This window comes from Hylobates moloch, unplaced genomic scaffold (assembly GCF_009828535.3).
Source record: "Hylobates moloch isolate HMO894 unplaced genomic scaffold, HMol_V3 SCAFFOLD_9, whole genome shotgun sequence".
Lineage (NCBI taxonomy): Eukaryota > Metazoa > Chordata > Mammalia > Primates > Hylobatidae > Hylobates > Hylobates moloch.
The window spans coordinates 936,091-963,473 of NW_026652284.1; the positions used below are offsets into that span (position 1 = coordinate 936,091).

General features: G+C 62.9%; 4 protein-coding genes across 7 annotated transcripts; 3 read left to right on the forward strand and 1 right to left on the reverse strand.

Moving 5' to 3' along the window:
• The first annotated feature begins 212 nt into the window (after positions 1 to 212).
• Positions 213 to 3,535, forward strand: PUSL1 (pseudouridine synthase like 1). The gene is made up of 8 exons (XM_032758587.2): positions 213 to 719; positions 914 to 971; positions 1,085 to 1,272; positions 1,458 to 1,607; positions 1,689 to 1,859; positions 2,618 to 2,672; positions 2,755 to 2,917; positions 3,174 to 3,535. Exons 1-8 carry the CDS (start codon positions 643 to 645, stop codon positions 3,221 to 3,223), a joined length of 912 nt encoding a protein of 303 aa, XP_032614478.1. The 5' UTR covers positions 213 to 642; the 3' UTR covers positions 3,224 to 3,535.
• INTS11 (integrator complex subunit 11) lies at positions 3,440 to 16,909 on the reverse strand. Its single transcript, XM_032758585.2, has 17 exons — positions 16,818 to 16,909; positions 13,238 to 13,335; positions 12,679 to 12,752; positions 11,532 to 11,760; positions 7,297 to 7,395; positions 7,181 to 7,215; positions 6,641 to 6,779; positions 6,173 to 6,237; positions 5,578 to 5,767; positions 5,355 to 5,438; positions 4,876 to 4,965; positions 4,627 to 4,789; positions 4,433 to 4,540; positions 4,285 to 4,346; positions 4,071 to 4,213; positions 3,866 to 3,995; positions 3,440 to 3,772 (listed from the first exon to the last, which is right to left on the reverse strand). The coding sequence occupies exons 1-17, from the start codon at positions 16,843 to 16,845 to the stop codon at positions 3,707 to 3,709; spliced, it is 1,803 nt and encodes a 600-aa protein (XP_032614476.1). The 5' UTR covers positions 16,846 to 16,909; the 3' UTR covers positions 3,440 to 3,706.
• Positions 16,910 to 17,023: 114 nt separating this feature from the next.
• CPTP (ceramide-1-phosphate transfer protein) lies at positions 17,024 to 21,672 on the forward strand. 4 transcript variants are annotated; one of them, XR_004370788.2, is made up of 4 exons: positions 17,024 to 17,325; positions 19,016 to 19,212; positions 19,420 to 19,993; positions 20,783 to 20,880. XR_004370788.2 is itself a non-coding variant. In XM_032758593.2 (4 exons), the coding sequence occupies exons 2-4, from the start codon at positions 19,091 to 19,093 to the stop codon at positions 20,992 to 20,994; spliced, it is 774 nt and encodes a 257-aa protein (XP_032614484.1). In that variant the 5' UTR covers positions 17,024 to 17,325; positions 19,016 to 19,090; the 3' UTR covers positions 20,995 to 21,669. The 4 variants fall into 4 exon arrangements, 3 of the variants coding, with proteins under 3 accessions (XP_032614484.1, XP_032614486.1, XP_032614485.1); XM_032758593.2 differs by having other exon boundaries at positions 19,420 to 19,859; positions 20,783 to 21,669; XM_032758594.2 differs by lacking the exon at positions 17,024 to 17,325 and adding an exon at positions 17,369 to 17,818 and having other exon boundaries at positions 19,420 to 19,859; positions 20,783 to 21,670.
• Positions 21,673 to 21,894: 222 nt separating this feature from the next.
• Positions 21,895 to 27,307, forward strand: TAS1R3 (taste 1 receptor member 3). The gene is made up of 6 exons (XM_032758588.2): positions 21,895 to 23,688; positions 23,790 to 24,090; positions 24,174 to 24,956; positions 25,071 to 25,274; positions 25,410 to 25,530; positions 25,660 to 27,307. Exons 1-6 carry the CDS (start codon positions 23,498 to 23,500, stop codon positions 26,616 to 26,618), a joined length of 2,559 nt encoding a protein of 852 aa, XP_032614479.1. The 5' UTR covers positions 21,895 to 23,497; the 3' UTR covers positions 26,619 to 27,307.
• Positions 27,308 to 27,383: the final 76 nt, after the last annotated feature.

Here is a 27,383-nt window from a genome sequence, read left to right on the forward strand (position 1 = left end):
GGTCGCCAAAGTCAGCCGCCCGCGCGCGCCGCCCGCTGTCACTGCCGGGGAGCGTCGTCAAAGTCCGCCGCCCGCGCGCGCCGCCCGCTGTCACCGCCGGGGAGCGTCGCCAAACGCCCCTCGCAGCGTCCAGGAACCACCCCGGTCCGGAAGTGAGGCGGGGCCTGCCATGGCCGACTTCGGGGACAGTCGGTGGAAACGTGGGGAGCAGGGAGGGCGCGGGCCCCGCCCGCTCCAGCCATCGCGGCCGTTGCGTAACTCAGGGCGTTTGCAAAAACCACGTCTGGAAGGACTTGGCCGCAACGCGGCCAACGGGCGCGCTCGGGGAATGTGGGCGGCGGCGAATGAATGAGCGAGTGAACGAATGAACGCCCGCGACAGCGCGGGGTCACCGCGTGGTTGCGGGCGCGCCTCCCGGGGCGCCGCGGTAGAGGTAGAGCCCCTGCGCTCGGCGGCGGGCCGGCACTTTGCAGCCACTCCCTAAGCCCGGCCCCGCCTCCGCTCCCCGTCTCTGGCCGCCGTGGCGCGGTGCCGGGGCGGGGCGACAGCGCAGGCGCAAGAGCGGCCGGGGGGGCGTGACCAGGCAGTGTGCGCGCGCGCGCAGTATTCCTGCGCTGGAGGCCGCCACCCACGCCACCGGCCATGAGCTCGGCCCCGGCCTCACGCTCGGTGCGCGCGCGTTACCTTGTGTACTTCCAATACTTGGGCACCGATTTTAAGTAGGTTTCCCGGGCGCAGCGGCGGGCGCCATGTGGGCCCGGGCGGAGGCGGGAAGGAGGGCGCGGGCGAGCAGGCGGATGTCTCTGGACGCGGGTTCCAAATGTTCGGGGGAGGAAGCGGCCCTGGACTCATAGGGCGGCCGAGACCCCAGGGCAGGGCGCCCCCGGTAACCTCCGCTCGCCTCTGCCCGCAGCGGTGTCGCGGCCGTCAGGGGCACTCAGCGCGCCGTCGGGGTCCAGAACTACCTGGAGGTGAGCTCAGCCGGTCCCGGGACGCCGAGTGAGGGGTAAGGGGGAGGCCCCCACCCGCGCGTCCCCGGGGTCCGGCCTCGCTCACCCGCCCGCCCCGCGGCTCGGTCCTGCAGGAGGCCGCCGAGCGGCTGAATTCCGTGGAGCCGGTCAGGTTCACCATCTCCAGCCGCACGGACGCCGGGGTCCACGCCCTGAGCAACGCGGCGCACCTGGACGTCCAGCGCCGCTCAGGCCGGCCGCCCTTCCCGCCCGAGGTCCTGACCGAGGCCCTCAACGCACACTTGCGGCACCCGGCCATCAGGTGAGCCCGCGACCTGAGCAGCCCCTGGGGCTGTGCCTTCCCGACTCCCATCTGTCGCGGGCGGAGGCTGGAGGTCTGGACAGACTTCGTTGTCTGGTCGGAGCTCGAGGGGGAAGGAGAGACAATGTGACACCTGGGCGGGCGGGCAGGGTCGTTCCGCCGGTGAGCTTGACCTGCCGCCGTAGGGTCCTGCGGGCCTTCCGAGTGCCCAACGACTTCCATGCTCGCCACGCAGCCACGTCCCGGACCTACCTGTACCGCCTGGCCACTGGCTGTAACCGGCGTGATGAGCTGCCAGTGTTCGAACGCAACCTATGCTGGGCTCTCCCGGCAGAGTGAGTGTGGCCCTGACAGTGAGCGGGGAGGGGGCAAGCAGGCCGGCCCCACTCTCCTGACGGTCACCCTGGTCCCTGAAGCTGCCTGGATGTGGTCGCCATGCAAGAAGCCGCCCAGCACCTCCTCGGCACACATGACTTCAGCGCCTTCCAGTCCACTGGCAGCCCGGTGCCGAGCCCCGTGCGAACGCTGCGCCGGGTCTCCGTTTCCCCAGGCCAGGCCAGCCCTTTGGTCACCCCTCAAGAGAGCAGGTGAGGAAGGGCCCCTGGGCTGTGGTCCTGCCCTTAGGTCACGTGCTGATTTTAGCTCCAGCACCTCCCCCAGCTTTAAGGCAAGGTGAGGTGGGACGCAGGCAGCCGGGAGTCCTCAGGACCTGGACAGCTGAAGGGGAGTGGCCTGGACGTCCCCCAGCCTCCAGCTGTGCCCTCCCCACAGGCTGGGGAGCAGAGGACAGGGAAGGCTGCCTGTCTTTGAAAAACCCCTGCCATGACTAACGGAAGAATGTTGGCAGCTACTGGAAGGTCTCACTAGTGCCAGTGGTTCTGGCCCAGACTGGTGGGGTGGTTTCTGCTGTCCCCAGCACTGTCCAGAGGGCCATCCACCAGGTGGCAGCTTCTGACCAGAACCTCCCGTTGGGGTGAGCCCTGAAGGGAGGAAGAACTTCTGCCAGCCCCAGACTCCTGTGGCAGAGCAGCAGGTACAGGGCTGGGGTCTCTGGCATACGCACAGCCACGTTCCCAGACCCTGCACCAGGACCTAGGTGAGGGCTCAGGACAAGCCCCTCTGAGATGGCGAGGCTACCTGCCCTGCCTCCAGGGTCCTGCTGCCTCCTTGCCCAAGCATTGCTTCTCTGGTTTTAAGCCCCTGCAATGGGCCTCACTGGGGGCAGGAGGTCAGCCAGGGCCCCTGGTGGCCGAGCTAGTGGGAACCAAGCTTGTCTGAGGCCACATAGTAGGCTGGGGATGGCAGACATTACCCCACAGACACCTACAGGTACATGTTTTTCCAGGAAGCTGCGGTTCTGGAGCCTGGAGTTTGAGAGCCAGTCCTTCCTGTATAGACAGGTGAGCACTGTTCTGGGGCCCTCCCCAGGGGGTGGGGCCGAGGGTGGGCAGGCCCCTGTGCAGTCTTGGCTCTGGGTCACAGGTACGGAGGATGACAGCTGTGCTGGTGGCTGTGGGGCTGGGGGCTTTGGCACCTGCCCAGGTGAAGACGATTCTGGAGAGCCGAGACCCCCTGGGCAAGCACCAGACACGTGTAGCCCCGGCCCACGGCTTATTCCTCAAGTCAGTGCTGTATGGGAGTCTCGGTAAGAAGAGCAGGCTTGAGAAGCTCCTGCCATGTGCCCAGTGACTGCTGCGGCCAAGGTGTGGGGTGGGGAGGCCAGGGGCCACTGACTGCAGCAGGACAACTGGGGGTGAAGGAGCCCCCTGCCCAGGGTTGCAGTCCCTCAACCCAGCCCGTCCTGGGCTGGCCCACTCCCTGGCCATGGGAATGGTCTCAGTGGTGGGGAAGTGCTGGGCTGGTCTTGCCTCAGGCTGACGCAGGGTCTGGTCTGTCCACAGGTGCTACCTCCTGCACCCTGCAGGGGCCACAGTTCGGGAGCCACAGATGACCCTGGACACTCAGCCAAAGTTAGGCCACACCAGGTCCAACCCTGTGCTGGTCAAGCCAGGGCAGTCACAGCTGCTTGGGTCCCACAGCACTGCTGCCTGGCCTCCACAGTAGCCTCCCTGCCTGGGACCCAGCACCCTGGACACCCGTCTCCGTCCCAGGCGGGATGGGGCACAGTGCAGGACACAGCTATGTACACCAAGAAGAGAGTACCAAGTAGTCTTTTGTTCAGCTTTTACTGGAAATGCTGTCTGGGACCGCCTGCCCTAACCATTTGGGGGCCCAGGAGCAGGAATAAAGGCAAGACAGCCCAGAGGCCAGTTTATTTCTTCAGCTGGAAACAGCTGCCTGGGCGGGCACGTGACACAAGGCCTCTGTCCCCAGGGATGGGACCAGTGGGGTCTGTGCACCCACAGTCCTGAAGTGCAGGCCCTGGTCTGTCCAGCTGGGAGGACAGAGGTGGTGGCTGGGTGAGTTGCCGACCTCAGCTGGGGGCCTGGGGAAGGCCCTTCTTCAGCAGAGATGTGAGGAAGCTCCCCAGCTCCTCGTCCTAAGGCAGAGGCAAGAGCACTGTGGGTGGTGCAGGACAGGGAGGGGTGGTGACACCTGTGCTGACCGCGGTGGGGTGGGGGCCACCCCTTACCTGGTAGGTCCAGGAGACCAGCAGCACCTTGGTGCCTGGGTCCTCAGAAGGGGCGGCGGCCTGGATGAGGATGGACTCCACAGTCACAGAGCCGTCCGGGAGGTGTTGCACACAGTGGTCCTTCAGGACGCTGTGGGGAGGCTCAGTGAGACCCTGCCTGGCCCCCAGGGCCCAAGGGAGTAGGGGAGCGGGGCCGGGCGCCCACCTCTTGAGGTGGCTGTAGACGCGCAACGCCGTCTCCTGTTCCTTGCGTGTGTCATGCAGGTGCACGCGGCAGGTGAAGCGCAGCTGGTGCTCAGCCAGACCCAGCTCTTTCAGGGCTTGCTCTGAGGACACCAGCCGGAAGTTCTGCGGGACAGGGACAGGTCAGGGAGCGCAGCAGCGGCCCTCCCCCCTCCAGAGGCTGTCCTGGCACTCACGCTGTCCTTCATGATCAGGGTGCCGTGCAGGAGCCGAGGCTTCTTGGCCTCAGGGAGCAGCCCTGTGGAGGAGGCGGCAGAAGCCATCAACATGAGAGCTGCTCCCAGCTGCCTGCCCCGAGCGCCCTGCCCTGCCCAGCCCGCATACCCTGCGCCATCTCCCGCTTCAGCAGCCCCAGCGAGATGCCTACGGGTATGCTGGGGCTTGTGGGCAGCGTCACTGTCTCGCCATTGGCCGGCATGTAGCAGCTGACCCCTGGACCCCGGGGGAAGAGAGAGCCTCAGACCAGGCTGCCCGCGCTGACCCGAGGTGGGCCCCACGCCGCCCGCCCGGCTGCCTACGGAGCTCCTGCTCAATCTTCTGCTTCAGGAACTCCATCTTCTTGGCCTCGCCATGCACCAGCAGCACGCTCTCTGGCTCTGCCTGGCCCACCAGCTGCATGATGCCCTTGGCGTCCGCGTGTGCGCTGAATGACATGTACTCCACCTGCATCTTGACCTCCAGCTGCAGAGGCCGCCGGGGCATGGACAGTGGTTACCACCAGGAGGTGCCCCTTGGCCCTGCCAGCCCAGTGTGCGGTCGGGACTCACCACCTGCCGCCCCTCCATCTCGAGCTTCCGCTGCCCACTGAGGATCTTGTGGCCGACGGTGCCCTGCACGCAGTAGCCGGGCATGATGACCTGGGGGCAGGCACAGAGCTCACAGCCAGGGGACTCCAGCCTTGGCACCTCAAGGCCTTCCCCGGGATGCCCCCACCTGAACCCCTGGAAGCTGTTTCCACCTGCCAGTGGCGCCCAACCAAGCCTAGCTGCAGACTCCAAAGGGCTCAGGTTTTGGCACAAGACTGTCCAGGGCTGGGCTGGGGCTATTCTGCCCGAGGTGGACGGGCTGCATCACAGAAAGACTGAGCAGCTCCAGGCGGACATCGCCCCCGTTCCCCAGCAGCAGCAGCAGCCACATCCCTCGGCCAGCGCGAGGCCAGGCCAGCGAGAGCTCAGAGATAGCGTGGGTGGAAGGACAACCCGCCGGCCTCCAGTTTCCAGGTTCCCACACCTCACCACGCCCTCACCATGTTCTTTTCATTTCCGGCCCATTTCCGGAAGATCTGCAGGGACTGCCCAGCGTGCAGCATTCCTGGCGTGGCAAACACAACCTACAGGACACACAGGGCCGGGTGGGGGGTCAGGGCAGCAGATGCCCCCCACCCCCACCGCAGGCCCAGCCCAGAGACCTGCGGGAGACAGGAGGCCAACGGACGTGGATGTGCTGGCCGGCCCTGCCGCGGGCCTCACCATCGGTCCTGGGTTGTCAGCAAAAGCCCGGTCGAAGGCCTTGATGTGCTTGAACTCGAACATGTTCCTCTGCACGAAAGTCTTGCGGATTTTCTGGTTGGTCCAGGGGATGAACAGCTTGTAGTAGTGGTTGGCCTTCTCGGTCAGCCCCGTGGAGAAGTAGATGGGCACCTTCAGGTTCATGCGCTCCCTGAGGACCACCAGCCCAGTCAGCACAGCGGCCACAGGGGAGGACGCTGCAGGGCAGGACTCGGCCGGGTCACTCCCCACACCCATATCTGCACAGCCCATGCATGGGCCAGGGTGAGTCCAGTCGCGACCACAGGAGGCCAGTGCCCTCAGCCTACGTCCCATTAAGCCGTGCAGCAGCCGGGCTCAGCGGAGAACCAGGAACCCCTACAAGAGCCGCAGACAGTGGCGCTGACGGGATGTCACAGGCCTCCTGGGGTCACACAGCACACGAGCAGCCCCCCAGGATAGCAGCAAGCAGGGCCAAGATGCCACCGGTACGCTGGACAGGGCTGCCTGCCTACCAACTGGACTGTGTTCAGGCCGGGCCAGGGGCTCCTGAAAGAGCTGTCCTGACGGTACCTACCAGAAGGTCTCCAGGAGGATGCAGAGCTCCTGGGCGCGGCCCAGCGCGAACACGGGTATCAGCACCTGAGGGACACACGAGGCAGGAGCCCTGGCCACGTGGCCCCTCGACACAGCAGTGTCCAGTGAGGGCACAGCCAGGTGCCCAAGAGCTGCGGCCTCATAGGGACCTTAGCCTCTCTCATCTGCTCCCAGTCCTGTCCCAGCCACTCTCCGGAAACAGAAGGGAGCTGCATGGGGCCTGGCCAGGGCTTCGTCAGGATCTGAGGTAGGAGGGGAAAAGGGGCTCCCTAGGAAAGGGTCTCTGAGTTTTTCTTCTCAATGCTGAGCAAATCTTCCTCCCTCCCTGCCTAAAAATGCAGTACCCCCTGACCCTGAGACCCTGACCCATGTCAAGGGCAGCCAAGCCTGCCAGAAGTACCTGCCTGGCATGGCCAAGGGCCCGTGTCCCCACCCCTACTGCAGCTACCTTCCCACCACGCTCCACGGTCTCATGGACTTTCTTCAGGAAGTCTCGCTCCCGGCAGCGCTTGGAGTCACGGATGGTCGTGGCATACGTGGACTCTGTGATGAGCAGGTTGGGGCGGCACTTGTCAATCCAGGCAGCTCTGGAACATGGGGGTGGGGGTGTGAGCCACAGTGCACTGTCCCTACAGTTGCAGGGCTGGGTGTGACAAGCTGGACCCCAGTACCACGCCCAGCCACCTTCCTAGGCCACTCTGGCTGGAAAGAGCCAGCTGGTAAAATGCTGTGGGCAGCACACTTGGGAAGAGAGAGGAGAGACAGGCACATGCCCAGACACTTGGGAAGAGAGAGGAGGAGGGACAGAGGCCCCCGCCTGGACCCTGTGCCTTCGCGCATCTGGGCCCAGAACGAAGGAGCTCTCCGGGCCGCATAGGACATGGGAGACACTGTCAGGCTGGCCGCTCAAGGGCTGGCATCCTGACAGCCGCAAGGGTCCTGAGCTCCAGGGGGGCCCATGGGACAAAAGACACCCCAGTCTACTTACCCCAAGTGTCGGTCTGGGGTCATGTTATAATCACCCTGGTGAACGATCAAGGACGCCGTGAGGATGGTGCCTCCCACCCCGGCAGCCCCTCCCGAGCCTCAAGCCCTTCCACTGACCGTGTAGACCACAGACTCTGAGCCCACTTTAATCTGGAACATGGCTGCCCCCAGCACGTGGCCTGCATAGTAGGCCTTGATCTCCAGCTCATCGTCTACCTGTGGAGGACAGGGCTGCGCTCAGGCTGTGCCCTCACAGCAGAGGGGCAGGGAGGCACGGGCAGGCAGCGAGGGAGGCAGGGGACAGGGAGCGCGGGCAGTGGGGAGTGAGGGAGGCGGGGGCAGGGAGGGAGGGAGGCAGGGGGCGGGGAGTGAGGGAGGCGGGGCAAGGAGCCAGGGCACTGCACTGAGCCTTTCGGTCCCTGTTGCTCACACACAGCATCCAGTTCACAAGGGACAGGCAACGTGGACAAAGAACGAAAAACAACAAACAGAAGACTGAAGGGACCTGAAATTGGAGTTTCCAGCGTGGACTTTGAATACATGACAGAGAAAAGACAAGGTTCAGTGTGTTGGCGGCCAGGCAACATTCTGGCTCAGGCCTGTAATCCCAACACTTTGGGAGGCCAAGGCAGGTCAGGAGTTGGAGACCAGCCTGGCCAACATGGTGAAACCCGGTCTCTACTAAAAATACAAAAGTAAGCCAGCTGTAGAGGTGCGTGCCTGTAATCCCAGCTGCTCAGGAGGCTGAGGCAGGAGAATCGCTTGAACCTGGAAGTGGAGGTTGCAGTGTACTGAGATCGCGCCACTGCACTCCAGCCTGGGCAACGGGGCGAGACTCCATCTCGAAAAAAACAAACAAAAAGAATACTAGGCTGGGGGCAGTGGCTCACACCTTTAATCCCAGCACTTTGGGAGACCAAGGTGGGCAGATCATCTGAAATCAGGAGTTCAAGACCATCCTGGCCGACATGGTGAAACCCTGTCCCTACTAAAAATACAAAACTTAGCTGGGCATGGTGGTGGGTGCTTGTAATCCCAGCTACTCAGTAGGCTAAGGCAGAATTACTGGAACCCAGGAGGCGGAGATCGCAGTGAGCTGAGATTGTGCCATTGCACTCCAGCCTGGGCAAAAAAAGCGAGACTGTCAAAAAAAAAATTAGCAAAAAAACTAGACTTTTTAAAAATTTATTTTATTCATTTAAAACTTGCCAGGCACGGTGGCTCACGCCTGTAATCCCAGCACTTTGGGAGGCTGAGGTGGGTGGATTACCTGAGGTTGGGAGTTCGAGACCAGCCTGACCAACATGGAAAAAGCCCGTCTCTACTAAAAATACAAAATTAGCTGGGTGTGGTGGTGCAAGCCTGTAATCCCAGCTACTCGGGAGGTTGAGGCAGAAGAACTGCTTGAACCCAGGAGGCAGAGGTTGCAGTGAGCCGAGATCACACCACTGCACTCCAGCCTGGGCGACAGAGCGAGACTCCGTCTCAAAAAAAAAATTGAGAGACAGGGTGGGGCAATCACCCAGGCTGCAGTGGCATAATCATGGCTCACTCAAACTCCTGGACTCAAGTGTCCTCCTGCCTCCGCCTCCTGAGTAGCTGGGACCATAGGCATGCACCCACCACGCCGGGCTCATTTAAAAACAAAATTTTGAGGCCGGGCACGGTGGCTTACGCTTGTAATCCTAGCACTTTGGGAGGCCGAGGCGGGCGGATCACGAGGTCAGGAGATCGAGACCTCGGTGAAACCCCGTCTCTACTAAAAATACAAAAAAAATTAGCCGGGCGTGGTGGCGGGCGCCTGTAGTCCCAGCTACTCGGAGAGGCTGAGGCAGGAGAATGGCGTGAACCCGGGAGGCGGAGCTTGCAGTGAGCCGAGATTGCGCCACTGCACTCCAGCCTGGGCGACAGAGTGAGACTCCGTTTCAAAAAATAAATAAATAAAAATAAAAATAAAAACAAAATTTTGACCAGGCGCAGTGGCGCACTCCTGTAATCACAGTACTTTGGGAGGCCGAGGCAGGTGGATCACCTGAGGTCAGGAGTTCGAGACCAGCCTGACCAACATGGTGAAACCGCTGTCTCTACTAAAAAAAAAAAAAAAAAAAAATACAAAATTAGCCGGGCGTGGTGGGCGCCTGTAATCCCAGCTACTCGGGAGGCTGAGGCAGGAGAATCGCTTGAACCCGGGAGGTGGAGGTTGCAGTGAGCCGAGATCGCGCCACTGCACTCCAGCCTGGGCAACGAGAGCGAAACTCCATCTCCAAAAAAAAAAAAAAAAAGAATTCAACAGATGAATTCACCACATGACATATAACCAGAAAAGAGAATCCATGAACTGAAAGACACCAGAGGGAATATCCATCAGGAAACAGGAAACACAAACGGATAACGGAGTTTCAAGAGGTTGAACGTCAGGCTCTTGGGGCCCCTGGAGGAGCAAGAACGGGGCAGAAACAACACTGGAAGAAACGTGATGAAGGCCTCAAGCCACAGATCCAAGAGGTCTCAAACTCTGAACAGGCTGAGGATACACGTCAGCCCATCGGAGCGCAAGCACCAAAAACCATGGCCTGCGCCCAGACCCTACGGCCGCCCAGGCCCAGAGATAGAACGATGTTTGCGAAGTGCAGAGACAAAATACTGTCAACCTAAAATCCTACACACCTAAGGGGAAAAAAGTCCTTCAAAAACAAGGGTAAAGTAAATCCATTTGCAGGCAAATAAATTTTTTTTTTTTTTTTGAGACGGAGTCTCGCTCTGTCACCCAGGCTGGAGTGCAGTGGCGCGATCTCGGCTCACTGCAAGCTCCACCTCCCAGGTTCACACCATTCTCCTGCCTCAGCCTCCCAAGTAGCTGGGACTACAGGCGCCCGCCACCACTCCCAGCTAATTTTTTGTATTTTGTTTAGTAGAGACGGGTTTTCACCGTGTTAACCGGGATGGTCTCGATCTCCTGACCTCGTGATCCGCCTGTCTCGGCCTCCCAAAGTGCTGGGATTACAGGCGTGAGCCACCGCGCCTGGCCAAGGCAAATAAAAATGGACAGAATTCAGCACCAGCGGACCCACACTCATATTCTTCAGGCAAAAGGCAAATTATCCCAAGTAAAAAGTAGAAAAAATGCAGGAAGCAGAACAAAAAGAATAAATATATAAATAAAACTAAGCAAATGTTGGTGTCACCAGGCATTAGAAGTCATGTCTTTCTGGGTTTAAAATGTACTGAGGGAGTTGCCAGGCGTGGTGACTCATGCCTGTAATCCGAGCACTTTTGAGACACTGAGGTGGAAGGATCCCTGGAGCCCAGGAGTTTGAGAGCCTTAGCAACACATACCCTATCTCTACAAAAAATACCAAAATAAATTAGGTGGGCGTAGGGGCACGTGCTTGTAGTCCCAGCTACTTGGGAGGCTGAGGTGGGAGGATCACCTCAGCCCGGGAGGCCGAGGCTGCAGTGAGCCAAGATCACACTCCAGCCTGGGTAACAAAGTGAGACCCTGTCAAAAAAAAAAAAAAAGACAAAAGCAATACCCAGAAACTCTAACGAGACACAGACAAACCCATGATCTTTGTCAGAAAAGAAATTTCGCCTGTCACTCGCTTATTTAACCCTCACTTCCTCCCTGACTCACACCCAGAACCAGGCACCCTCCAGAGCTGGCCCATCTCCCCTCTGGTCCCTGCCTCCCTGCCCGGTGACGCCCCGGGAGCTCCAGCGAGTCTCTGGCAGCTCCAAGCGCTCTGAGGGCACCAGCCTGTCCCACTCTGGCCATTTCAATGCCACTCGGACAGAGCCAGATGGGTTCGTAGGCCGGGGCACACCCCCACCCTGCGCGTGCTCTCCCGGGTCAGCGCCCAGTCTGGTCTGGGACCCGCGTCCTCGAGCTGCCGCCTCCTGGTGTCCCCACAGTGCTGGACGCCAAGAGTGAGGTGGGGTGGGCTCACCCTGAGGCCCCAACCTTCCAGAGACTGTGTAGAACGGGCAGAGGGTGCCGGGCGCGGTGACTCACGCCTGTAATCCCAGCACTTTGGGAGGCCGAGGCGGGTGGATCACGAGGTCAGGAGATTGAGACCACGGTGAAACCCCGTCTCTACTACAAATACAAAAAAAAAAAAAAAAAAAATTAGCTGGGCGCGGTTGCAGGCGCCTGTAGTCCCAGCTACTTGGGCGGCTGAGGCAGGAGAATGGCGTGAACCTGGGAGGCGGAGCTTGCAGTGAGCTGAGATCGCGCCACCGCACTCCAGCCTGGGCGACAGCGAGACTCCATCTCAAAAAAAAGAACGGGCGGAGGGCATGGTTGGTGTGGGGGTGGGGAGTGACTATGCCCTCTGTGGCCTTGGGAACCTGACCTGGACCGTCTGGTGGAGGTGGACAGCCACCACCTTCTTCATGCAGTCTTTGATCATCTGGGAGGTGAAGAAGTTGGCCTCGCCCTTCTTGTCAACGGCGATCTTGCGGTAGTCCTCCAGCAAGATGGGGCAGATGGCCTGGGTGGGGTGGGTCATGTAGATGGGCCCGTCGTAGCCCACCATCTCGCTGAAGTAGGGGAGTGCCCCGCAGTGGTCCAGGTGGAAGTGGCTAGGGGGACACAGCATAGGTCAGCCTGGGCCCACCCTGCCCCAGCCTTCACCCCCGCTCTGGGCTTGTGAGTCACTGGCCCCTTCATTCGCCTGCTGTGCACCAGGCCCCATCCCGAGTACTGAAGAGTCAGGAATGAGCAAACACAAAACTGTCTCCCTGGAACTTTCAGTCTCAAAGTCTAGAAAGGCAGTAAGCGAACGGGAAATTGGACATATCAGTGACGGCGACATGCTCGCGAGACAATGCAAAGCTGCTGAGGGCACCGTGCATGGGGGAGCCGCTGGGTTTTCAGGCAGTCAGGACAGGCTGAGTGGAGCTGCAGGTGACGGTGGCACAGACCCGAGGGCGTGGGCAGTGCCTGGCAAGCCCCAAGAAGGCACTGGAGACCCCACCGTGTCTGAGAAGAACCACGAGGGGCTCAGGGGCAGCTGAGGATGCTGCCTCCGGAGAGGGGGCTTCTCCAGGCTTCACGGGCCGTGTGGCTGCTGGGGAGGACAGGGCAGGGCAGGGGGGCTAGCAGGAGTGCTGTGGCCGTCCAGACGAGGCCACCCAGACCAGCGGGTCATGAGCTGCTGGACCCTAAAGGCTGGGGTCAGGGCAGACTCGGACCTCTGGAATCACCAAGAAGACAGTGGAGTTTAAAGATCCTGAGACAGTGAAGGCATCAGAGAGGGTGAAGCCTGGAGGGCCGGGTTCAGAGGGCAGGATTCAGAGGGCAGGGCCGGAAGAACAGACAGAAACCAGGCCATGTGTGTGACCAGTAAGGCAGGCAGGGAGCAGATCCTGGGGCCTAGAAGCCCCCTGAGGATCAAGGATGGCGCAGGCCCCTTGCCAAACGCTGCCGAGACCGAGTAACGGGGCCCAAGCCCCACAGGCACAGACGTGGGACCCTCAAGGCCTGCAACGGGCACCCACCTAATGATCACGCAGTCCAGGAAGTCCGTCAGGCGGCCGTTCCGGGTGACGTAGGAGAAGTCGGGGAAGCGTCGCTGGGAAGGACGTGGGGTTTCAGGTTGTGCAGTGGTCTCCAGCCAGCATCCGGGGCCACCCATGCCCCAGGGAGGGGCCCCCAGGAAGGGGGGTCTATGTGCAGACTCGGGCCGGGCACTCCCACCCCGCAGGTAGCACCAGGACCTCTGGCTGCTCACAGCATCCGGAGGGGCCGAGGTTACCCCCAACCTCACTGACAGATGTGAGCTGGAAGCTGAGCCTAGGGTCTCGCTGAGCCCAGGGTCTCGCTGAGCCCAGCCCACAGGACCCCGGGGCTGGGGCCCAGCGCCAGCACACGGGGACCCCCCCCACCATGCAGGGGCTCGCCTCAGCCAGGCCCACCCATCTCTGCTCCCCACAGGGTGCAGCCGTCCAAGCATGACCACTGCTGCCCACCACCCCACTGTCCCGGCTCTGAGGCCCAGGGCCCGGCTTTGGATGGCCGGCTCTCCCGGCCTCTGGGCCTCCTGCCCGAGGGACTCACGTCATCATTGAAGCCCATGTGCATCCCGCAGTCCAGCATGACATTCTTGCCGGCAATGGAGAGCAGGATGCAGCTTCGGCCCACGTCCTGGCCAGCCCCTACTCGAGGGACGGCAGGTGAGACTCACTGCTGCGCCCCCCCCCGCCCCCAGCCCCCCGTGCTGCCTCCCCAAGCTCTGCAGGACCCCAGTGCACCGAGGAAACCGGACCGAGGCTGCTGCGTGGACAGACCTGAGGGCCAAGAAGCAAGGCCACCACGACTCACAGGAAGGGGGACACAGGGGACCATGCCCCATGCCACCATGTCCAGGGTGGAGGCCGGCAGCCCACACGCCCTCCCCCGCCAGCTTCCCCCGGGCCTCTCAAGGTGGCTGCGGCCTGCTGGCGTGCTGTGGTCCTCAGCCCCCAAAAGAGACAAGGGCTGTTCTGTGGGGCCAACACCTCAGTCAGAGTCACTCCCGGGCTGTGGCTGGACCCTCGGCAGAGCTGCAAACCAATGAGGCCGCCTCCTCCAGGATCTTTCCCCAGGCAGGCAAGGGACTGAGTGCCTAAGCGCTGGCACTGGGTGCCCCCTGGTGGTGCAGCTGTGGAAGGACACCACACAGCCTCGGCCATGCCATAGCAAACACGGCGCCAGTGGTCCAGCGTGGCCAGCGTGGCAACACGAGCCTCACACCACTACACACCATGCAGCCCCCAACACAGACCCTCATCTGCAGCCCTCCCACACTCCTGACAGCCAAACAGCCCTGCCCAGCTGCTCCAGCCAGAGGCCTTGGCCAGCCAAGGCACACTCAGCCCCCTCACGTGGCCTGGGGACCTGCGAGGAAAGGGTCATGGCCCCTGCACAGACTGCGCCTGGGCGGGAGTCTGATGGCACTGAACAGTTTTCCCCTTGAATCCCACCCACCTCCCCCTGCCAGCCACGTGAAGTGTCCAAAGCCAGCACCACACATCAGGATGATGGGGCCACAGCTGAGGGGCTGCCTGCCACAGATGGGGGTCTCAGGTTCGCTTCCAGGCCTGTTCCTGCCCCCACTGGGCATGAGCTCTCTGAGAGCAGGGTCTCAGTTGTCTCCTCCCTCTGCATCTCCTACCCCAAGCCACACCAGGCTCACAGAGGCCCTCTGGCACCTGTGGGAACAGAGGGCCGCCCCTCTTCATGGCCGAGGACCTGAGGCCACAGAGGCACTTGTGGCACACGGCCCCGAAGCGTGGGGCCCGGGTTGGTTTTCTGAATCCAAAGCCCAGTCCGAAGGTACTGGCAGTCCCGCCTCCCGACAGGACCCACAGCGATCCCAGGGAGAAAAGCGGCAGCCTGGACAGCGGAGGTGCGGGAATAGAGCCTGGAGCTACAGGAGGGGACAGGGGCTCAGGAGACAGGAGGAGGTATCCCTGTCTGCAAGGAGAGAGACGGCAGACAAGTAAACAAGACACCCCAAGCACGCCAGATGAAATTACTGTGAAAGAAAAGAGCAAGGTGAGAGGATGAGGAAGCCTCGAAACTTCCAGAACCATGAGAGAAAAGTGCTCCCTGAGAAGCCAACTTTTGAGCAGGGGAGGGGAGGGGCAGGGCAGGGGGAGGGATGGGCATGGTAGGGGGGATGGGCAGGGTGGGGGGGAGGGACAGGCCAGGGGAGGGAGAGGCAGGGCGGGCGGAGGGGGGACAAGCAGTGGGGAGGGACAGGCAGGGCTGGGGAGAGGGACCAGCGGCGGGGAGGGATGGGCAGGGCGGGTGGGGGGACCAGCCGGGGGGAGGGACGGGCAGGGCAGGTAGGGGGACCGGCGGCGGGGGGGGTAGCCACACACAGGCCAGGGCGTGGGAGTGACCCCAAGGACACAGCAGTGGTCCAGTGAGCACGGACACGGAGCCCGAAGCAGTTCCTGGCACAGGGAAGTGGTGAAACAGGACTTCTGCTTTGATGATATCTTGGCTGAGGTGACCTTAAAAATATACTCAGGTACAGACTAGGGGTAACTGAAGCCACATGGAAGATGAGAAAGATCAGATATCCAGGGAGTGGGCAGAACAGGCAGCCAAGAGGCCAAATGGGAAAGGGGCAGGCTGGGAGGACCTCACGGAGGCCCCAGAGAGCAGGGGAGGGCAGTGGGGCCCACGCAAACAGCTGCAAAATGCCGTGTTGTGTACACAGGCCAGGGGTGTTCACAGCACAGTGTCCACACTGGGGCGGGGGTCACCCTCCGAAGAAGCACTCACGCCATGGGGAAGGACATGGAATCCCGTCCCGGTGTCTGTGCTGGAAGGTGCCCTCGACCCCCTGCCCGGTGGAAGGACCAGGTTCTAGGACAGCACAGGGCAGGCACATGTGGAAAACGCTCAGGACATCAGGATGACTGGCCACCAACACCATGTCCCCCCAGCTGTTTCTGAGACCCTGGATTTTGACTAATTTTTTCCTTCTTCGCATTGTTCTATACTGTTAGAACTTTGACTTTTTTTTGAGATATGGTTTTGCTGTCACCCAGGCTGGAGTGCAGTGGCACAATCATGGCTCACTGCAGCCTCAACCTCCTGGGCTCAAGCGATCCTCACAACTCAGCCTCCCAAGTAGCTGGAACCACAGGCACACGCCACCACGGCCGGCCAATTTTTGCATTTTGTTTTTGGAGTGATGGGGTCTTGCCATGTTGGCTAGGCTGGTCTTGAACTCCTGGGCTCAAGCGATCCTCCCACCTCTGCCTTCCAAAGTGCTGTGATTGCAGGCGTGAGCCACAGTGCCCAGCCTGCTAGGGCTTTTAGGAGTATACATTTGTGTTTTTTGCTATTTTTTTCAGTGTTGCATAAATCAGACAGAACAAGAGCTGAACTGAGAGTTGATTGCAACTCGGGTGTGAGCACAAAGGGTGGTGGATAGAAAGCAAGAGGTGAGGCGGCAGAAGCGGGGCTGGGGGACTGGGGGGCTGAGGGGCTGGGGGGCTGAGGGGCTTGTGGGGGCTAAGGGTCTGCTGGGCTGGGGGCTGAGGGGCTGGGGGTCTGCTGAGCTGAGGGGCTAGGGGGTCTGCTGGGCTGAGGGGCTGGGGGGTCTGCTGGGCTGAGGGGCTGGGGGACTGGAGGGCTGAGGAACTGGAGGGCTGAGGGGCGGAGGGACTGAGGGGCTGGGGGGCTGAGAGGCTGGGGAGCTGGGGGGCTGAGGGTCTGCTGGGCTGAGGGGCTGGGGGACTGGAGGGCTGAGGGGCTGAGGGGCTGAGGATCTGCTGGGCTGAGGGGCTAAGGGAGTGAAGGGCTGGTGGGGCTGGAGGCGGCAGCGCGCGGCACAGGGAGGTCAACGCACCGACGAAAGAGCACAGCGAGCGCGAAGGCCCCGCGGCCCCATCTGCGACGTCCCCTCACGGCCGCCTGAACCTCGGGGCTCGCGTTCTCGCGTCACTGCCGGAGGCCCGGGGTGCAGGGACTAGGCCGCCTATCGGCTCCCACCAGGTCCCGCGCGGGAAGGAGGAGACCGGAGGACGCCCGCGGCGCGCACCCGGCTTCACGAGAAAAGGGAGGGAGCGGGGCGCCCAGCCCGCCCGGAGCCGCATACGGAGCCCGCCCCACAGCCCTCCCGGCGGCTCCCACTTACCCAAGGGCGTGACTCTGATCTCAGGCATCTTCTCCGCCGCGCTCCCGGACCCGCGAGCCCCGCGTGCGGTGATGCACTGCGCAGACGCAACCACCTCGGCGCAACTTCCGGTGCGCTAGCCGGAAATGCGGGTCGGCGCGCCGGGCCTCCTGATTGGGCGGCATCCAACCAATCAGGGCGGCGGGCGAGGGCGGGGCGGGGCGGTGGGAAAGGGCGGGGCCCGGACTGCGGCCCAGGTGAGCGGCTCGGGCTCGCGGCCGCACCTGCCCAACCCAACCGGCAGGGTCCGGAAGTCGCCGAGGGGCCGGGAGCAGGAGGGGACGTCGTCCTAGAGGGCCGGAGCGGGCGGGCGGCCGAGGACCCGGCTCCCGCGCAGGACAGAGTCGTGGCTCAGGTCGGCCCCTCCCCAACACCACCCCGGGCCTCCGCCCCTTCCTGGGCCCCTCGGTGGAGCAGGGACCCGAACCGGTGCCCATCCAGTCCGGTGCCAGCTGAAGCCCCTTCCCAGGTGAGACTCGTAGCGCTCGCTCGACAGGGTCTGGTCCCACCCACAAGGCCTGGGGCGCCGTGGGGGCCCCGTCTCCTGCTGGCCCCCCAGCCTGCTGTCAGCCACCGGGCTGTGTGCTCAGGCCGCCCTCGCGCCAGCCCTGACCTTGGGCCGGTGGGCTGCCCTGGGAAAGGCCTGTAGGTGCCCTGGGTCACCTTCCTAGTCTGGCAAGCTGCCCGCCTCCTGCACAGCCACTGCCCTCCCTGTTGTCTCCGAGCCACCAGCTACAGCTCTGAGAGGCTCCTGGCAGCTTCTGTTTGCCACCGGCTCGAATCTGGGCAGGAAGGCAAGGCCCGCAGAATATCTGGTGACCAAGAAGGAAACCCCAGAGCCTCAGAGACCATCTTCTCAGTGGACAAAATGAAGGCCCAAGGAGGGGAGGGGCATGCTGGACGTCTATGGGACTCCATCTTTCTGAGGCCCAGGAGCAGCCATCCCCCACACCTGAAGCCCGGTGAGCTCACATCTGGGGCCTCCGCCTGGTGCCAAGCACATAACCCAACCTGTGGGGCCTGCAGGGCAAGGCTTCGGCACCCTCCGGGCACCAGCACTCCAGCAGCCTGGGCCATGGGCTGGGCAGGGCTTGCAGCCCACGTTCCCTAGTGATGAAGGGCCCAGTCCTAGGGCGCTGAGCAACCTGCCCACCTGCTCCTGGCCAGGAGCTCTCACCACAGCTGCGTGCCCTTCCCCCTCCCCCACCGCTGGAGTCCCTGCAGCCAGGGAGGCCAGGATCCCAGCACCAACAGGCCTAGGAACCCCCAGGCCCTCTTCCTGGTCGAGGTGGAATGCAGCTGAGTCTCAGGTTCCGCAGAGCAGGTGCAGGCCCTTGGGCACCCGGCGAGACAGGGCAAGGGTGCTTGGCGACACTCACACAAAGCATGGGTGCCTGGATGTCTGTGGAGTGACTATGTGAATGCCAGCAGAATCCAGAGCAGGGCCTGGGCCACTCGTGGAAGGCTCCCTAGGGCTAGTACAAGGGCCTGGTGGCAATCTTCTGAGAGTGGTAAAACCCATCCGTGTGGGATGTGTAGTTTCAGCAACAGGAGTGAAAACACGTGTCCATCCATCCAGCAAGTGCCAGCCCTACAGCCTCTCTTCTGCTTTTGGGGATGTAGCAGTGAGGAAGATGGGGCAGCCTGCCCGGCAGCATCCCCCCACCACCGGCCCCACCCATCTCTGCTTTCTGCTGTGTTTGTTTCCTTGTCTACGACTTCAGAACTTCCTGTCTTTGTTGTCATCTGACCCCACCCCAGATGGCTGCTCGCACTCCCCATGCACCCAGGTGCCTAGAACGGTGCTTGGCTGTCAGCAGGGGCTTAGTATTTCTCCAGTTGGTAAAAACAGATACAGCATCTAGAGAGAGAAACAAACAAGAAAGTACCAGCAGAGACACTTGCTGCAGGCAGCGGGGCCTAGTGGTCTGATAAAGCCAGAGGGCGCCACTCTCGGGGTCAGGGACTGATGCGGAGTCAGTGGCCTGATCCACAGGAGAGGCTGTGCCAAGGTCAGGGGCGGGTCAGGGTGGTGTGCCTGAGAGCCTGCGGCTTGGCTGGGAGCAGAGCCAGGCGGCTCCTGGGAGGAAGCTCCATGAGGGGCATGAGTGTTCAGTGAGCAACAATGGGATCGCAGCTATTTTGTTCTCCACACACAGAAAATGAGCCGCAGAGCAAGCTGACCCCAGCGACACAGCCCCCCAGCCCTACTGTATTTCCGTTCCTATCAAAAAATGGATGATTCGGAGACAGGTTTCAATCTGAAAGTCGTCCTGGTCAGTTTCAAGCAGTGTCTCGATGAGAAGGAAGAGGTCTTGCTGGACCCCTACATTGCCAGCTGGAAGGGCCTGGTCAGGTGCGTGCGCCGGGGCTGCCTCCTGAGGTGGGTGCTCACCTGGCCCGAGTCCCATATGTGGCATCTGCCTCCCGACTGCCTGTCCCCACCAGCTTTGCTACCCGTTTCCAGATGGGTGTGAGCCCCCGGAGGCTGGGCAGTGTCCCTGCACCCCAGGCTGGCTGCCCCAGGCCTGGGCAAGGACTTGAGCCCGGCTCCCTTCCACAGGTTTCTGAACAGCCTGGGCACCATCTTCTCATTCATCTCCAAGGACGTGGTCTCCAAGCTGCAGATCATGGAGCGCCTCAGGGGCGGCCCGCAGAGCGAGCACTACCGCAGCCTGCAGGCCATGGTGGCGCACGAGCTGAGCAACCGGCTGGTGGATCTGGAGTGCCGCTCCCACCACCCCGAGTCTGGCTGCCGGACCGTGCTGCGCCTGCACCGCGCCCTGCACTGGCTGCAGCTGTTCCTGGAGGGCCTACGCACCAGCCCTGAGGACGCACGCACCTCCGTGCTCTGCGCCGACTCCTACAACGCCTCACTGGCCGCCTACCACCCCTGGATCGTGCGCCGCACCGTCACCGTGGCCTTCTACGCGCTGCCCACACGCAAGGTCTTCCTGGAGGCCATGAACGTGGGGCCCCCGGAGCAGGCCGTGCAGATGCTAGGTGAGGCCCTCCCCTTCATCGAGCGTGTCTACAACGTCTCCCAGAAGCTCTACGCCGAGCACTCCCTGCTGGACCTGCCCTAGGGGCGGGAAGCCAGGGCCACACCGGCTTTCCTGCTGCAGATCTGGGCCGCGGTGAGTCCCATAGCAGAGCTTTCTGGGCGCCGCAGGAACAGGAGATCCACTGTCGCCCCTATGAGCTGAGTTTGTTAGGAACCACAGACTGTGACAGAGAAGGTGGCAACCAGCCCAGAAAAGGCCCACCCTCTCAGTCCGGAACAAGATGCCTCAGCCATGGCTCCCCCTCAGCCTGTTAAACACGTGCCCAGCCAGGCCGCGCCAGGGTGCAGAGCAGAGCAGGCAGGGGTGGGGGCCGGGCCTGCAAGAGCCCGAAAGCTCGCCACCCCCTAGGCTGCGGGGCGGATCTGCGAACCTGGGTGAAGTCACAGGTCCCGGGGTGTGGAGACTCCATCCTTTCTCCTTTCTGCCAGCCAACGTGTCCTCATCTCAGGCCCGTGCCTAGGACCCCGTGTCTGCCCAGGTGGGCAGCCTTGAGCCCAGGGTACTCAGTCCCCTCCATGCCCTGGCTGGCAGAAACCCCCAACGGCAGTCTGGGCACTGTGGGGCTCTCCCCGCCTCTCCTGCCTTGTTTGCCTCTCAGCGTGCCAGGCAGACTGGGGGCAGGACAGCCGGAAGCTGAGACCAAGGCTCCTCACAGAAGGGCCCAGGAAGTCCCCGCCCTTGGGACAGCCTCCTCCGTAGCGCCTGCATGGCACCACTTCCCCAAGGGATGCAGCAGGCTGCCTCCCGCAGTGGCCGTGGGTCTGCACAGCACGGCCCAAGGGCCCCAGGAGCCGGGACTCCGCCACACCCAGTGAAATGCTGTGTCCCTTCTCCCCGTCCCTTGATGTCCCCTCCCCGCAGTGCCCAGGAGACCCGCGGGGCATGGAACAGGAGGGTCTGGACCCTGTGGCCCAGCCAACGGCTATCAGACAGCCACAACCAGCCCAACCACCATCCAGTGCCTGGGGCCTGGCCACTGGCTCTTCGCAGTGGACCCCAGCACCTCGGGATGGCAGAGGGACGGCCCCCACGACCCAGCAGACGCGCGAGCTTCCGGAGTGCAACCCATGTAATGTCTTCCAACATTAATAAATCACACAGCCTCCCAGGAGGGAGACGCTGGGGTGCACTGGGTGCCTGATTCCCGCAGGGGGACACAGGGGCACCCAGCGAGGGCCCTCACCCCAGGGACACAGCTGAGGTGGGTGCACCTAACTCCAAGGGAGCTGAGGCCCCACTGCTGGGCTCAGGGGGCTGTGTCAGCCCCAGGGCTCAACAAACGCCCTGAGAAAAGGCCAGCCTTGGGGGCAGGGCTGCTGTGTGCCCGTCCCCCCAGAGAGGTCCCATCACTACGCCCATTGTACAGGTGAGACAACAGAGACACAGACTCACCCAGAACCAAGAGGCTGGGTCAGGAGGACAGGGTTGGGAGGGCAGACATCAGCCTCTCCATGCAAAAGAGGAGAGACCTGCGTGGGATGTGTGCGTGGAGTTGGGGGCCACTCCCAGCCACAACAGTCGCCTGGACAGAAAGGGGATGCAATTCAGCGGAGTCTTCCTGGACACCACCCCAACCTCAGGGTCTGTGGGAGCTGCATATGGTGCCGGCAAAGGCTGCTGACTGCAGTATGGGCCGGGAGAACCGCCTGGGTCTGCATGGGCCCCAGGGCAGGGCTCCCTCCAGGTGTGGCCTTCTGTGCAAGTGCCATGCTATGCCGTTTGTGTGTGCCAAGTGCGTGTGTGCCATGCGTGTGCCATTTGCGCATGTGCCGTGCGTGTATGCCATGCATGTGTGCCGTTTGCACGTGCTGTGTGCATGTGTGCCATTTGCGTGTGCCATGCATGCATGCCGTGTGCCGTTTGTGTGTGCTGTTTGCATGTGCCATGTGCGTGTGCCGTGTGTGTGTGCCGTGTGCCATGCACATGCCATTTGTATATGCCATCCGCGTATGATGCGTGTGCCGTGCGCGTGTGCCGTTTGTGTGTGCCATGTGTGCCGTGAGCGTGTATGTTGTGCATGTGTGCGTGTGCCATGTGCTTTGCGTGTGCCATGCATGTGTGCTGTTTGCACGTGTGCCATTTGCGTGTGTGCCGTTTGTGTTGTGTGTGCTGTTTGCGTGTGCCATGCGCGTGTGCCATGCGCACGTCGTTTGTGTGTGCCGTGCGTGTGCCGTTTGCGTGCCGTTTGCATATGTGTGCTGTTTGTGTATGCTGTGCGCGTGCCATTTGCGTGTACCATGCGCATGTGCCGTTTGCGTGTGCAAATTGCGTGTATGCCGTGCACGTGTGCCGTGCATGTCGTTTGCATGCCGTGCATGTGTGCCGTTCGCGTGCCATGCACGTGTGCCGTGTGCGTGTGCCATGCCCGTGTGCCGTGCATGTGCCATTTGCGTGTGCTGTTTGCGTGTACCATGCGCATGTGCTGTTTGTGTGTGCGCTGCATTCCTGTGCTCATGTGCCAGGTTCGCATGTGCACCATGTTCCTGTGTGCATGTGTGCTCAGTGTGTGCCATATGCATGTGCGGTGGTCACGCGTGTGCCTCACAGGTCCTCCCTCACAGCACCATGGGGAAGAGGCACCAGCCAGGGCACACCTGGTATCTGCTAGGTCTGCCGGGCCGTAGCTGAAGCTGAGTGCCCCCCAGTTTCCCTGGGAGGGCCTGCACCTGGAGCCTGGTGTGTCCCTAAGGGCACCCCCAAAGCAACGCACAGGCAGAGGAGGAGTCCCAGCCCCGCACACCTGGTGCTGCTCCAGCCGCCGCTCATTTGCCTGTGGCCCTTCCTCCCTCGTTTGCGTGCCCCCCCTGGAAAACTCTACCCCCAGCAGGAGCCACCTGTGTGCCTGCCACGCAGGAGTGGCCCAGACGGGTCAGCAGTGTGAGTACAGCTGGCGGTTCCTGCAGCTTCCAGGCGTCAGACCCCGGCAGAAGGGCTGAGACCCTCAAGGAACTCTGCTCCCAAGTAGGCTGGGAGAGCACCGCCACCACCCCAAGGCCCTCCGCAGCTGCAGGGTGGAGGCCTGGCTGGCCGGCTGCCCACTGGCCTGACTGGTCTGCAGGCCTAGGGGGCCCACCCCTGCCGCCCCTGGCTCCGGCAAGCACAGCCTTGAGTTGGAGCCAGAAGCTCCTGGGGCTGGGTAGGAGGCGTTTCTGTGCTTATGAAAAGCCCCAGAGCTGGGTGTCTCTGCATCCCTCCCACGCAGCTGAGACCTCAGAGCCCTGGAGGTCCCTTTGACCCCTCTCCTCTCCACAGCCTGCTGGGCAACTCCAGGAATGGGGGGGTGGCGATGGGCTCAGCCACAGGCAGGGAACAAGGCCACAGACAGCGACTGAGCAGAGCCTGCCTGCCAGTCAGTGCTGGCCATAGAGCCTAGCAGTGGCCTCAGGCAAAGCCTGACGTGCACAAATTTTCAGGCCCAGGAAGCGAGGACACCACTAGGGCCCCAGGGTGTGGCAAGTGAGGATGGCAAGAGTTTTGCTAAACAAATCCTCTGCCCACTCCCCGCCCTGGGCTCATTCCATGTGAGGCTCCAGTCGAGACAGCCACCTGCAGTGCCTATTGGAAGTTGCCTCTGCCATGCTGGGCCCTGCTGTCCTGGGCCTCAGCCTCTGGGCTCTCCTGCACCCTGGGACGGGGGCCCCATTGTGCCTGTCACAGCAACTTAGGATGAAAGGGGACTACATGCTGGGGGGGCTGTTCCCCCTGGGCGAGGCTGAGGAGGCTGGCATCCGCAGCCGGACACGGCCCAGCAGCCCTGTGTGCACCAGGTACAGAGGTGGGATGGCCTGGGTTGGGGTCAGGGTGACCAGGTCTGGGGTGCTCCTGAGCCAAGGCCGAGGCGGCCACCTGCGGTTCCATGTGACCCCAGGTTCTCCTCGAACGGCCTGCTCTGGGCACTGGCCATGAAAATGGCCGTGGAGGAGATCAACAACAAGTCGGATCTGCTGCCTGGGCTGCGCCTGGGCTACGACCTCTTTGATACGTGCTCAGAGCCTGTGGTGGCCATGAAGCCCAGCCTCATGTTCCTGGCCAGGGCAGACAGCCGCGACATCGCCGCCTACTGCAACTACACGCAGTACCAGCCCCGCGTGCTGGCTGTCATCGGGCCCCACTCGTCAGAGCTCGCCCTGGTCACCGGCAAGTTCTTCAGCTTCTTCCTCATGCCCCAGGTGGGCACCCCCCACCATCACCCACCCCCACCCAGCCCTGCCCGTGGGAGCCCGTGTCAGGAGATGCCTCTTGGCCCTTGCAGGTCAGCTATGGCGCTAGCATGGAGCTGCTGAGCGCCCGGGAGACCTTCCCCTCCTTCTTCCGCACGGTGCCCAGCGACCGCGTGCAGCTGACGGCCGCTGCGGAGCTGCTGCAGCAGTTCGGCTGGAACTGGGTGGCCGCCCTGGGCAGCGACGACGAGTATGGCCGGCAGGGCCTGAGCATCTTCGCGGCCCTGGCCGCCGCTCGTGGCATCTGCATTGCGCACGAGGGCCTGGTGCCGCTGCCCCGTGCCGACGACTTGCGGCTGGGGAAGGTGCAGGACGTGCTGCACCAGGTGAACCAGAGCAATGTGCAGGTGGTGCTGCTGTTCGCCTCCGTGCACGCCGCCCACGCCCTCTTCAACTACAGCATCAGCAGCAGGCTCTCGCCCAAGGTGTGGGTGGCCAGCGAGGCCTGGCTGACCTCTGACCTGGTCATGGGGCTGCCCGGCATGGCCCAGGTGGGCACGGTGCTTGGCTTCCTCCAGAGGGGTGCCCAGCTGCACGAGTTCTCCCAGTACGTGAAGACGCACCTGGCCCTTGCCGCTGACCCGGCTTTCTGCGCCACCCTGGGCAAAAGGGAGCAGGTTCTGGAGGAGGACGTGGTGGGCCAGCGCTGCCCGCAGTGTGACTGCATCACGCTGCAGAACGTGAGCGCAGGGCTAAATCACCACCAGACGTTCTCTGTCTACGCAGCTGTGTATAGCGTGGCCCAGGCCCTGCACAACACTCTTCAGTGCAACGCCTCAGGCTGCCCCACGCAGGACCCCGTGAAGCCCTGGCAGGTGAGCCTGGGAGATGGGGGTGTGCTGACCTCTGCATGTGCCCAGGCCACCAGGCACGGCCACCACGCCTGAGCTGGAGGTGGCTGGCGGCTCAGCCCCGTACCCCGCCCACAGCTCCTGGAGAACATGTACAACCTGACCTTCCACGCGGGCGGGCTGACGCTGCGGTTCAACAGCAGCGGAAACGTGGACATGGAGTACGACCTGAAGCTGTGGGTGTGGCAGGGCTCAGTGCCCAAGCTCCACAACGTGGGCAGGTTCAACGGCAGCCTCTGGACAGAGCACCTGAAGATCCGCTGGCACACGCTTGACAACCAGGTGAAGTGAGGGTGGGTGTGCCAGGCATGCCCCATGGCAGCCCCCACAGCAGGGCGCAGCCTGGGGGTGGGGGCTGTCCTGGTCTCCCGTGGGCGTGCCCAGCCGAGCAGAGCCAGACCCCAGGCCTGTGCGCAGAAGCCTGTGTCCCAGTGCTCGCAGCAGTGCCAGGAAGGCCAGGTGCGCCGGGTCAAGGGGTTCCACTCCTGCTGCTACGACTGTGTGGACTGCAAGGCAGGCAGCTACCGGCACAGCCCAGGTGAGCCGCCTTCCTGGCAGGCGGGGGTGGGAACGCAGCAGGGGAGGGTGCTGCCAAGTCCTGGCTCAGAGACCAGAGCCCACAGGGGACAAGACAAGCACCTAGCGCCCTTCTCCTCCTCTCTCACAGACGACCTCGCCTGCACCTTTTGCCGCCAGGATGAGTGGTCCCCGGAGCGGAGCACACGCTGCTTCCGCCGCAGGTATCGGTTCCTGGCGTGGGGCGAGCCAGCTGTGCTGCTGCTGCTCCTGCTGCTGAGCCTGGCGCTGGGCCTTGTGCTGGCTGCTTTGGGGCTGTTCATTCGCCATCGGGACAGCCCACTGGTTCAGGCCTCGGGCGGGCCCCTGGCCTGCTTTGGCCTGGTGTGCCTGGGCCTGGTCTGCCTTAGCGTCCTCCTGTTCCCTGGCCAGCCCAGCCCTGCCCGCTGCCTGGCCCAGCAGCCCTTGTCCCACCTCCCGCTCACGGGCTGCCTGAGCACGCTCTTCCTGCAGGCGGCTGAGATCTTCGTGGAATCAGAACTGCCTCTGAGCTGGGCAGACCGGCTGAGTGGCTGCCTGCGGGGGCCCTGGGCCTGGCTGGTGGTGCTGCTGGCCATGCTGGTGGAGGCCGCACTGTGCACCTGGTACCTGGTGGCCTTCCCGCCGGAGGTGGTGACGGACTGGCGCATGCTGCCCAAGGAGGCGCTGGTGCACTGCCGCACACGCTCCTGGGTCAGCTTCGGCCTAGCGCACGCCACCAACGCCACGCTGGCCTTCCTCTGCTTCCTGGGCACCTTCCTGGTGCAGAGCCAGCCGGGCCGCTACAACCGTGCCCGTGGCCTCACCTTTGCCATGCTGGCCTACTTCATCACCTGGGTCTCCTTTGTGCCCCTCCTGGCCAACGTGCAGGTGGTCCTCAGGCCTGCCGTGCATATGGGCGCCCTCCTGCTCTGCGTCCTGGGCATCCTGGCGGCCTTCCACCTGCCCAGGTGTTACCTGCTCATGCAGCAGCCAGGGCTCAACACCCCCGAGTTCTTCCTGGGAGGGGGCCCCGGGGATGCCCAAGGCCGGAACGACGGGGACACAGGAAATCAGGGGAAACATGAGTGACCCCTGACCCTGTGATCTCAGCCCCAGTGAACCCAGACCTAGCTGAGATCCCCCCAAGCCAGCAATGACCCGTGTCCCCCTACAGAGACCCTCCTGCTCTAGATTCTGACCCCAGGTTGTCTCCTGACCGACCCCACAGTGACCCCTAGGCCTGCAGCACGTGGACACCCCTGTGACCATCTGGGCCCCAGAGCCAAGCTGTGTCCCTATCCCTCTGTGCCCAGGTAACCCAGACCCACTGTTCTGAAAAGAGGCCCAGAGGGCTCTCAGGGTCCCCGCAACCCACACCATGAGCTCAGGAAAAGGATGCAGGGAGGCCCCAGCCAGATGGCTGGAAGCCCAAGCCAGGCCCTGCCGACCTGACCATGTCCCGCCAGGGCCCCCACCCAGCACCCTGCCAGGCACCACAGCAGTGGGAGGCCACGTGGGGGCACACAAGCATATGCCCAGGGCAGAGCCCGCCCAGGTGGGGGTGGCACCCAGCTTTCTTCTGTGCCCCTGGCCCAGTGCGGAGACAGCATCATGACTGTCACCAGTACCAGGGACAGAGCCCAGGTGGGGTGGGGGCGGGGTCCAGCACCGACCACCAGGACCCTGGAGCCAGCACTATGGACAGAAAACTGCCCACCACGTCCGACGCCAGCACCCGCCAGGCTCACACAGGGTCTTGGGTCAGAGTCCCATGGTCAGCCCCCAGCAGGGCCTAGGGGAGGCTGGACCAGCTCCCTATGCCTCATTCCAAGGCAGCCCAGCCGGAGAGAAGGG

Coding starts and splice junctions, on each gene's coding strand:
- PUSL1 (XM_032758587.2), top strand. CDS start 643: ATGAGCTCGGCCCCGGCCTCACGCTCGGTGCGCGCGCGTTACCTTGTG. Junction 972..1,084: donor GGGTCCAGAACTACCTGGAG/GTGAGCTCAGCC, acceptor TCGGTCCTGCAG/GAGGCCGCCGAGCGGCTGAA. Junction 1,860..2,617: donor GTCACCCCTCAAGAGAGCAG/GTGAGGAAGGGC, acceptor ATGTTTTTCCAG/GAAGCTGCGGTTCTGGAGCC.
- INTS11 (XM_032758585.2), bottom strand. CDS start 16,845: ATGCCTGAGATCAGAGTCACGCCCTTGG. Junction 5,768..6,172: donor ATCCTCCTGGAGACCTTCTG/GTAGGTACCGTC, acceptor GGTGGTCCTCAG/GGAGCGCATGAACCTGAAGG. Junction 3,996..4,070: donor GTCTACAGCCACCTCAAGAG/GTGGGCGCCCGG, acceptor GCCTCCCCACAG/CGTCCTGAAGGACCACTGTG.
- CPTP (XM_032758593.2), top strand. CDS start 19,091: ATGGATGATTCGGAGACAGGTTTCAATCTGAAAGTCGTCCTGGTCAGT. Junction 19,213..19,419: donor AGCTGGAAGGGCCTGGTCAG/GTGCGTGCGCCG, acceptor TCCCTTCCACAG/GTTTCTGAACAGCCTGGGCA. Junction 19,860..20,782: donor GCAGGCCGTGCAGATGCTAG/GTGAGGCCCTCC, acceptor CCCTCCCCGCAG/TGCCCAGGAGACCCGCGGGG.
- TAS1R3 (XM_032758588.2), top strand. CDS start 23,498: ATGCTGGGCCCTGCTGTCCTGGGCCTCAGCCTCTGGGCTCTCCTGCAC. Junction 24,091..24,173: donor GCTTCTTCCTCATGCCCCAG/GTGGGCACCCCC, acceptor TGGCCCTTGCAG/GTCAGCTATGGCGCTAGCAT. Junction 24,957..25,070: donor ACCCCGTGAAGCCCTGGCAG/GTGAGCCTGGGA, acceptor CCCCGCCCACAG/CTCCTGGAGAACATGTACAA.